Genomic DNA, 10,728 nt, shown 5'->3' with positions numbered 1-10,728 from the left:
ATATTAAACTATGCAACTTCTGCTGTATGATGAGATAAGTTGTTCTTAGTGGCCCAAGAGGTTATATTTTCAGCTCAACAACGGTGAAATATTTATTGATCTATTACCCTGAAACAGACTAGATGGCATATTTATTATTGCCTTGCCTAAGACTCTGCTTTCAATATTTCAACTGAATGTATAGACGGTATACTATTATACATACCCGGTCTCAGAAAAGACTAAGCCAAACTCTCAGTAAGGAAAATCATTGTTTCCCTTTCTACCATGTCATGTCCAAAGTAAGATTGTGTAATAATGACTAACCATGTCATTAAACTGAGGTGAACTCTGATCTTTAGTATCCTCTTCCCCCTCATTAGGCATTCCTTGCGAATAACTCAGTTCTGCTAATTGTGACATATTCAGATTAAAAAAACAAACAGCAGCAGAATATTATGGATGTTAAATGATTTTGACCTCTTCCAAATAATTCATACCACATTGTCAGGTGAGACTGAGCAAGTACACTGACAAGGAAGTTCATCAAGCTTCCTGATGTCCTCTGTGACTAAGCCATTGACGTAGTGAAAGCACATGTATACACATACGCACATGTAATCACAACCGCCACATCCGTGAATTTCAGTGGAGGTCCTCTTTAAGCTACTCTACAGTTAGCTACATATTTGAGTTAAATCTCAGCAAGACAAAAACATTAGTCACATACAATATCACATTTGTTACTACAAGTCACAAAAGATGTATCAAAGTGGAAGGGCACTGGTGTATAAAATCAAATGACTGATGGCGGAATTACATTTAGCTGCTTCAGTTTCAGGGTCCTGAATTGTAAGTTATACTTTTTTGTCCAGCAGGGAAATTGTACTTGGGCTCAAAGCTACTGCATCACACAACACACTTATCCACAATGTCAAAATGCAAACACACGCATAGATTATACACCATCATACAAACACTCATGCATAAATGTGCTTTAATTCACATGATGAGTCTGAGACAGTTCTTTGTAATAATAAAAGGTCATGAAATACAACAGTTTCAAATACTAAAACCAGGTAGAATGACTTGGTTTACTGTCACAGCTAACTGACACTTGAATATAAAGTCACTGTTCATGTTGTGTTATATCTGCTTTTCCATGACAAGTGCTGTTTAGAACCATTCAGATGAGTCATTCAGCTCCACCCATCTTGTGTGTATGAAGGGGAAGTATTTTTCTTTTACTCTCAGTTGGTCCTAGAGAAGTCAACGCAGCACACAATGGTAAGAGCTTGTTTGGTATTTTCTTGTTTGTTTTTAGTGTTTTGTCTCCTTTCCTTTTTCTTGTCTCTTTTGAAAACAATTCATTTTCTTGTTATGAATGAGGCTATTACTCTCAGTGGCTCTTAAACAGGAGCAGGTGAATGCTGTGGTTGCACTTGAAGTGCGTGTGTGTTTGTGAGCCTGTGTTTGTGCCTGTGTGTGTGCGTGTGTGTGTGTGTGTGTGTGTGTGTGTGTGTGTGTGTGTGGGCGCATAGCTTCTCAAAATCAAAATCTTTACAGGAAAAGTTCCCTTCAATTGTCTTAGTTGTTGCTGTAGATAGTAACACCAGCCCATCAGCATGCTTATCAGAAAAACACGTCTAGCCTCTGCAAGATTGATTATCTTACAGTAAATATGCACTGCAGATTTAAAAAAACAACAAAAAAAAACACAAATTGGACATTCACTAAGCTCTATGTGTATAACAATATGTGTGACTAACAGAAAGCTATCCAGTGTGTTATCAGTGTAAATACATGTATATACATATTTTACTCATGACTGGTTTAATTAGAATATGTTGTGGCCATGTCGCTGTTAGTTGAGAATACAAATATTACAGGAATAGAAATTGATTGATTGTTGTCCAGTATATACAACACTGTTGTGGTTTGCTTTTCTTTTCTTGAAGTTGTGCAGCAATAGAAGCTAAGCAAATAAACTTCTCCTGTCACGTGCCTGACCTCAATTTAATCAGTTTCACCCTATTAAAAAAAACATATCTCTGTTTTTCCCTGCATGAAGTATCACACAGCTCCCACACTAAAGAGAATACAAGTCAGTGTGAGATGAGATGAGTGTTGAAACTGATATGTGGTTTCATAGCTTATCTGATCGGCCCAATAAAAGCATGCGTTTATTGCCTCGAAACAGCAAAGCACGGAAAAGTAGTATTTTGTTAATCATGTTACATGATATGGGAATCTCCATAACAATCCAGCCTCATTGTGTACACGCTTGTTTACCACTATGACTGTTAGTGTAGTGATAGTCAATAGAAATGATAGCTACTGATACTGTAGATACTGCAAGCACACATAACACAGTCTAACATAACGCTCAATCATTGCTCTCTGCTTTCCATTGCTATCCTACATTTACTCACTTGTATACCTATACATTAAAACCACAAATTGTAGCCTCAAAATTTGCCATAGAGTTGACTCAAAGAAAATGAGCTCTCACAAAGGTAATACCTAATATACCTATTACTATGTTATAGGTGCTGGTATAATAAACAGACAAAGAGTTACAGAAATCAGGGAAAAAAACATGATGTCTTGTTGTTAATTTTAGATTCACAATGAATCAATAATTTCATAGTTATTTATATGACTTTCATGATCCAACTGGTATCACTTTCCTAAAATTAAACACCATGAAGAGTACTTTAGGTAATGAGTCAGTCCCTGGGAATTCCCTCTAGATGTGCAGTTTCTGTTGATAAATGGCCGCTGCTAGTTATTAAGCATGTTGCATGTGGTGGTGTTTCCCTGGGAAGTCCGCTTTTCTAGAAAGGTCATCTTTTGTTGCAAAGCCATCAATATTGTTTTAAGCGCACAGATTCAATACAAGGAACTTTTGTCAAAAGAGGGAATGTAGCCAGTGTAAAGACTGTATTTATGGAGAGAAGGCATGTGATTAATTTTTGTGATTGGCAGACACTGCCTTTTTCCCTGTTACGCTACAGCTGACATCTAAGACAACTAGAGAACTAAGATACTGTTTTTTGCATGAGAATGTCTCATTTTGCAGTAGGTCTAACAGGCTATGGCTTGAAGGAAATTTAACAAAAATATAAACAACCTGAAACAGTAGGCTTATTAATTGAAACTTTCAGCATTTTGTTTCTATAATGCCACATACAAAATAATGAAATACTAGAAGGCACTATCTAAAGTGTGGAGGCAGATTTCCCCAGCATGTACAGAAGTACTCAGATGCTCCCTGGGACTTCCCTCCTCTTGTTTGGTGTAAATTTCTCTCAGGATAACAGAAACCATTTCCCTTCACAAGACTGACTGTGAGCTATTTCAGATTAGAGACTGAGAGAGTGTTTACTGTATGAACACGCAGATTCCATAAACAAGACACTTTTGTCAAGTATGTCAATTTAAAACAAACCAGTGCTGATTTGAGAGGAGTTGGTTGAGTGTGTTTTCTATTGCAGACAGCAACTACAGCGACCACTTTTGTGATTTAACAGTCAGAAACATGACTAAGATTTAGATTTAGAGCACTAAGCTGCTGATCGAATATGATTCTGGATCATCCTGCCTGATTAATGCTCCTTTTATTTGATTTAAAAGATACCAAATTAAATCAAAACATAACGTATCCTATCAGTGATTAACATCTTTGTCTTTTCAACAGGCATCACGTTGCAACACTCCTCTGTAAGTACCCCTGGCATTTTCGATTACCTCATAATGGCTTTGAAATGTCACCAGAAGACATTACAATGTTGTGACTCACTCAAAACCCTTTTTTAATAAATTGTCTGAATACTAGATCTATCATCAACAAAATAACCTTAACTCCAGCCCTCATCAGCACAATTGTTATTTGGGTGGGGCGCCATGGATGATTTCCGCAGAAGGGCCAGATGTAGTCATAGAAATTAGTATTATTTTGGTCCACGTGAGAGTCACAGTCAGGTCATTGAATACCTTCAAATTCAAATGTCTTCTCCATTTAAAATGTTTGCAGCAGTCTGACTCAAAGCCAACCACAAAAATCTTGCCAGGAAACAACCTAAAACATCATTCAAAAACGTATCAGTCTGAGCACTAACACATGTTTAATCATGGTACAAATAATTATGTCTGCTGTGAATTACTAGACTCCACCGCGTAGTAGCTAATGTGATAACGCCTTAAAATGTACTACTGCTACTATTTAGAAACCCCGTAGTTGACAACACGATGCCACTGTCAAGCTGTAAACCTAACAATAATACAACAAGTTCATGACCCTGCACCGCTCGGCGGATCTTTTTCTGCCTAAAACTCCAGTGCTAAACATAAGTGACAGCAACTTGGACCAAGGGCACTGAGAACTGAGAGTTCAATTTAGTTACTGTAAGAAGGATTTCTAGTGCTTGTGTGGGGTTACACATTGATCACACCAATCAAGTCTTTACTTGTTTTTATACAATAGAGGTAGGTGCCAGTTAGTAGGCAAGCACAGTCATTTCAGCTTTAGATAAAAATTAAAGTTGTTGACAGAGAAGGACAAGTTTAGTCAGTATGAGCATGTGTGGCTCCAGAGGCTGCAAATCTTTAAACGACAGTATTTCTGGGCACAGCGCCAGGGGGGTTTAAGTAATACGAAACCATTTTTTAATTTGACAAATTGTGTGAATCATCTCGTCACTGTAATGCCACAGCATTACCGGGGTAACCATGTAAACATTTAGTTATGTTTCCTCCAGTCTTCCAAGAAACCCAAGGCTTTCCCTTCAGCTGCTGGCTCTGGTTTTGACGATCACGTGGCTCTTTCATGTCACAGGTGGGCAGTTACATCTTATCACTGCATCAATAACACACCCTCGTCTTTGTATTACAGTGAAATCAGTTGTTAATCTACACAGATTTTACACGGAGTATATCACAGTGATGTCACAGCACTGTGATATACTACTTGGTTGCACATAAGTTAAGCAGCACCACATGTATTATTATACAAACCAGCAACTCCATAAAAATCCAATACCTACATTATAATATGTAATGTGAAAGGCTGTGAACACACAAGGAATAATTGTCCCACTCTGCAGTTCAACAGAACTTAAAATTGACTTTTACCTCCACCTTTTACCTTAACCTCTTCCTTTAAAGGAATACTTCACCATTTAGGGAAATACTTTTTTTTACTTTCTTGCACAAAATCTTCTCTCAACAAGAATGTGAGTAAGTGCATTTCCCAAACTATTTTTATAATTGTTCTTTTAAGGCCTCTTTTACAAAGATTCTGCAACAAGAATCGTCATTCCGCCAGCGATGCTTTTCTACAGCTGAACTAAACACTGGCTGCAAAATTCTGCCCCAGTGTGTGATTTTAGATAGCATGACAGCATTACAGAAGTAAAGGAGGCATGACGTGTAACACAACAGCATTGGTGTCTCGTGTGTGTAGTTCCACCATGCTGCCTATCCCCTTTACACAGATTTCGATTCCGCTCAATTACTGCCTCCACCTCCGTGTCGGTACCTCATACCACAGCTGTGATTAAGCTACCTGTCAAGACACCTGCCCCAAATCTCAAGCAGACAAAGTTAATGATCAGCCGGTGAAGAAGCTGAATATCAAGCAAGCTAAAGACATTTTATGTTGGCCTTAAAAAACCCACACACTAGGTGACAATGAAAAGTAAAACCTTAAATTCACTGTGACGTCACTTCCGATATATATTGACCTTTAGATCATGAAAAAAAACCTGATAGGGACACTACTAGTCGTGTATTTTACATAAAACATAAAGGGCAAATAGGCTAAAGAGGAACTGAAATTTGTCTACTACGTCATTAAGAGAAGCTATCACACCCACAAAGTAAAGTATGAACTGAACAAGTCAAATCATCAAGATGGCTAACCATTTTGTTAATGGTTTTACTTCTTCCTAGTAATACTGTAATTTTTGTCTACTTCCTAATTTAATTTTTATCTTCCCATGTTACACTAAACATATCAGTAGTCCTTCAATCAGGCGACTAAACATTCATGATTCAATATGTATTTAGGCACTTTACAAAAATGCTACCAAAGCAGAAGCAGCTGAAATTAAAGATGATATATTTCTTCAAGACAATTTCATTGTGTATCATGAAAGGTATCCAAACGTGCTCTGTAACTCTTTGCTCTTGCTTACTTTTCTTTTCCAGAAAGTGCTGCTCCCATTCAGCTCAGAGGAGAGGTTGGTGGAAATGTGACCTTTCGCTGCCCAACTGACAAACAAAGGACAATTACATTTTTATACGTACAGCGGGACCAGGAGCAGAAATTTGTTAATGGCTACCATGCAACGAAAAATACATCACAGAGGGCATGGAAGAACACCAGAGTGGATGATGACAAGACAACTATCTACATGCACAGTTTGAACGTCTCACATGGCGGTGACTATAAGTGTCATATCTTGTACAATGACAAGACACTATCCGAAACCGACATACACCTCACTGTCACAGGTGAGCTCCTCACACAGAGTGTGTTAACATTTAAAATGTGTTTGAGTTTTTTTGTTTGTCAGTTTTAGCTTGTTGGGAGTTTATAACACTTTACAACAGTACCTTATGATGGAATAATATACTGAATTAGGCACTGGTGAGACAAAATCTTTTACAGGGTAATAACTTATCGGATATCTGTGCAATCGCAGATGATTGAGCTAAGGCAGAGATTTTAACGACACAAAGGACAAAGTCACCAGAACTGTCTTGAACACAGATGTATATGTACATGCCCTAGCCAGATGAGTCTACAGTAAATCGTTTGAAAACTTTGATTTTACTGCAATTTATATGATATGATATTATGTATGATGTACTTATTGAGGTAAAGGAAACCTTTGTGGCATGTATTCTCCCAGCTCATTTATTCATGGTCAAAGTAGTCTGACAGTGCTCTTTTTTCTCTGTCTCTCTCTTCTAGCCATGTACAGTAAACCTACTGTCACAGTGCACCATAATGAAAACCATCGAGGTAGTTGCCTTGTGACGTGTGCCTCACACGGCGGCTATCCAGGCAGGAAGGTGATGTGGAACATACCAGGGGGTCAGATGTGGACACATGTGAACAGCAGTGAGATGATTGATCCAGGCACCATGTTGGTCAACAGCTCCAGCACTGCCTACTTCAACTGCTCCAATGAAGAGCTGACGTCCCTGAGCTGCTCTGTGGGCGACGTCAGGTCTGACATGTTCTCAGTCTGTGAGTAATAAACTCTATCAATCCGTTGTATACTTTCAAACCCAGGGCAAGTTTTGGGAAGTGTGAAAGGCAACAAAAAGTCCTCAGCATAAATCCCCTTTGATCGCTTCTGTTTAAGGAATATGTGAGGGAATTTTTTTGCATCGTTTTACATCCCGTTAATGTGTGACTTACACAGAAGAGTTTAAAATGTGTGTTTCTGTGAAGAGATTTGAAGCTTAAACAAGACTAAGAGTATACAGCCAAGTCAACGGGTCTGTAAGGATTATGATAGATACAGCTGTGCTTTGAGCTTACATGCTATGCTAATTTTTATACCATGTTCACTGTTGTCTGTACTTAAGTTTCAACCCAAGTATCGGGCTGACCAACGAACTGACATTGCCATGCCTAGAGCCATACTGCTAGCATGTAGCTAGCATAATGCGACAGTGAATTAGCTTGCACTTCAGCCAAATTGCTGCTGGAACACATAGCCTACATTATACATATATATTATATTTTGGCTTATGTTGTTTTTCGTCATCCATTTTAGGTGAACTGTGCTTTAGACTAAACAAATGCAAACATCTTCATTTTCATGTTTTACTTATTGCACTGTGGGTCGGAGAGAAAAGACATAGAATTAATAATAAAGTTGACTAGACTCATTCTTTTGTGTCATAAATAACCTCCAAATATAGTTTAAGTTCCAAGTTTTTGCTTTACTGAGAACAGTTTTCATTGGAACTATTGTAGCCTACATGACATGTGTAGCCTACCTGTCTTTTTTGTATTCACTGTCAAAAAAGCTAAATTCACCTTAAAATAAATAGTGTTCTAATTTAAAGGTACACCTGAGGATTTGCCTCGTTCTGACAGTCCTGCTTGGACAGTAGCAGCCATCTGTGCAGTGGTGGTTGTCAGTATTATGGCGTCATTGCTGCTGTGGTGGAAATGCAGGAAAGGACAGAGAGGTAAGGACAGGTATTAAGTTTGTAACGATACAGCTTTTCTACTCACATTTGCATATATGTAAAAATACAAAGATTAAAGTTTTAATGACTCAGTTAAGGGCAAAAACTCACAGCAGTTCCTATGTTGGTTTCCAGGAGCAGCAGCAGTAGAAGTGAGGCAAATTAATGGATGTGAAGAGTAAGTGGATGTTTACAAATGCCATATACTGTATACCACTTGAAGGGGTATGCATTTTAAAATAACCAAATAACACTTAAAACAAGAGTCACAAACATTAACAAAGGTCCCTCCATGTTCACGACAGGTGTCATATAATGTTTATGATGATGTTATGTCTGACTTATACATAGCCCTTCAAATAAAGTGTTACTGTTCTTTGTAACTCATACGTCATATTAAAATCTTGTAACAACTGACCTTTTTTTTCTCTAGGGAGGTAACAATCCTTAATGAAAACAAAGAAGGGAAAGAGTCTCCTTGAGTTCTGAATTGGAGAAGAGGAATGTGTGATTTTTTTCTCAGACCCTCTCTGAAACTGGAACTGTATGTTACTTATGTACATTACAGTTGTGACTGACGTAACGTACAGAGTCCACAATCGTCGGAGACTCACTGTGGACCACATGCTGTGAACATTCCACTAACACTTGTCACTTTTAGTGTTCGAGGAAGTTGTATCCTGCTACAGATGATGTACAGTGCATCACAAGGACTTCTCCCATTCTTTGTGGTGAGATTGTTGTATACTGGGAAAAAAAAGTATCTGGAGGAAACACTTCCCAGCACTGTGAGCAGTGCAATCAAAGAACTAATACTGGATTTGAACGTTGGTGGAATACATATTTTATTGTTACACTGACCTCTTTAGCAAAAGAGGGATCTGTTACACATACTGAAAAGTTTGCTTTGGGACTGATTCAGTGCAGTTTTAAATACAGTATATTATTGTTGTTGCACTTTTAAATTATAGCCCACCCCAGTCTCAAATATTCAATTGTCTTTGGTGTTTGGCCTTGTGTAGAGTGTCCTTTGTTCCCTTGAAAAGCACTATAAAAATCCAAGCTATAGTTATTATTAATTTGTTATGTCTATTAGAAATTATCAGTAGCAGAAGCTGTGAAAATGTGTGAATACAGGAGAGAATGATGTCAGAATACTATAGCACATGAATGTATTCTCTGCATTATTAGTAAGTCTTCTTCAATAAATTCCAGTATTCTAGGCTTCCCCTGTAAGGTGCAATATTGAATAAAAGGGGGAAAAAGTTTACTATAAATATTTTTATTAAATGTTATTACCGTTACCCTTATGATTAATATTTTGGTCTTCTTTCTTCAATAGCCTACTGACATTTTTTTTCTCAGGGGACTGTTCTCATGTAAAAAGTACTTCTATTTTGCTGACATATTTATTTAACTTTATGTTTGTTTGTTTTTCAATATTACACAGCATATCGTTCACCCTATTTTGGGTAAATTTGGTAAATTCTACCTCCTCCCTCAAAATTACCAAACAAGTGTAACCCCAGCGAAAATTTAACCCACGGTCTTTTTCGGCATGAATATACATCAAGTGACACATTTTTGGGTGATCAACTATTAACAAAGAAATCCCTGCCAGTCGCTAACAGCTAGACACGGCTAGCACTGAATAGCTCGGGGCAGAGCACTAAACTATCCAAAACAAGGTGATTACTAAATGGACTGGAGTTCAGTTCTAGTGAAGTTCAATAGGACGGAATTTGGTAATCGATTTGTTTGGGCTGCCTGTCATAGCTAACTGCTAAGGCTTTGTAAAACAGTCTTTTTGGGTTCGCTAACTACATTGTTGGTGCTTTGTTTTATGTATAGGGACTCTTATCATGCTACTGCAGAGGTTTGTGCAGTATTAGTGGTTAAAAAAAGCTGTTTAGGGGTTAGGGTCTACATAGGCCTATTTGCCATGTAATTCAGCACTGATTGTGGAAAAAATAACATACAAAATGGGGAACACAGGTACGCTCCTAATCAGTGTTAGCCATGTCTGGCTGTTAGCAACTGTCCAGGATTTCTCTGTTACTAGGTGATCACCAAAAAAACTTGTTTTAATGGCTTATATGATGTATATTCATGCCGGAAAAGAAAGTGGGTTCGATTTTCGCCAGATTCACACGTTAAAGGGCTGCTTTTATTTCCTAAATCTGTAATAAATACTCTTGTTGGACGGCTTTTGTAACTTTCGTCTCGTTTATGTGGCATTTATAATCCTGCATCTTATTTTCATTCTTTGATACTGTAATGTAAAATTAATTTGAATTTGAACTTGTTTAATTAAATTCTTATTGTGTTGTTGGAAAAATTACTCTCACTTTTTTACTGACTTCACTATATGCTTGGAATATGGTATTTGAGTGCTTCAGTAGATTATATTTACACAATTTACACAGTTTGAAGATTTGACTGGGGCTTTTAATCACACAAACCAGCAGGTATAGGGCTTAACCCCAATAATTTAGTTTCAGTTGCAATGCCGTTTTATTGCCACTTGATGTCACA

At 37.7% G+C, this 10,728-nt stretch overlaps 1 protein-coding gene across 1 annotated transcript; it reads left to right on the top strand.

Moving 5' to 3' along the window:
• The first annotated feature begins 1,247 nt into the window (after positions 1-1,247).
• LOC310947025 (T-lymphocyte activation antigen CD86-like) lies at positions 1,248-10,456 on the top strand. Its single transcript, XM_083913643.1, has 8 exons — positions 1,248-1,266; positions 3,680-3,702; positions 4,740-4,816; positions 6,190-6,495; positions 6,959-7,237; positions 8,068-8,193; positions 8,329-8,371; positions 8,627-10,456. The coding sequence occupies exons 1-8, from the start codon at positions 1,264-1,266 to the stop codon at positions 8,673-8,675; spliced, it is 906 nt and encodes a 301-aa protein (XP_083769769.1). The 5' UTR covers positions 1,248-1,263; the 3' UTR covers positions 8,676-10,456.
• Positions 10,457-10,728: the final 272 nt, after the last annotated feature.

Source organism: Echiichthys vipera, assembly GCF_963691815.1.
Source record: "Echiichthys vipera genome assembly, chromosome: 5".
NCBI lineage: Eukaryota > Metazoa > Chordata > Actinopteri > Perciformes > Trachinidae > Echiichthys > Echiichthys vipera.
This window is presented reverse-complemented; position numbering and strand designations above follow the sequence as displayed.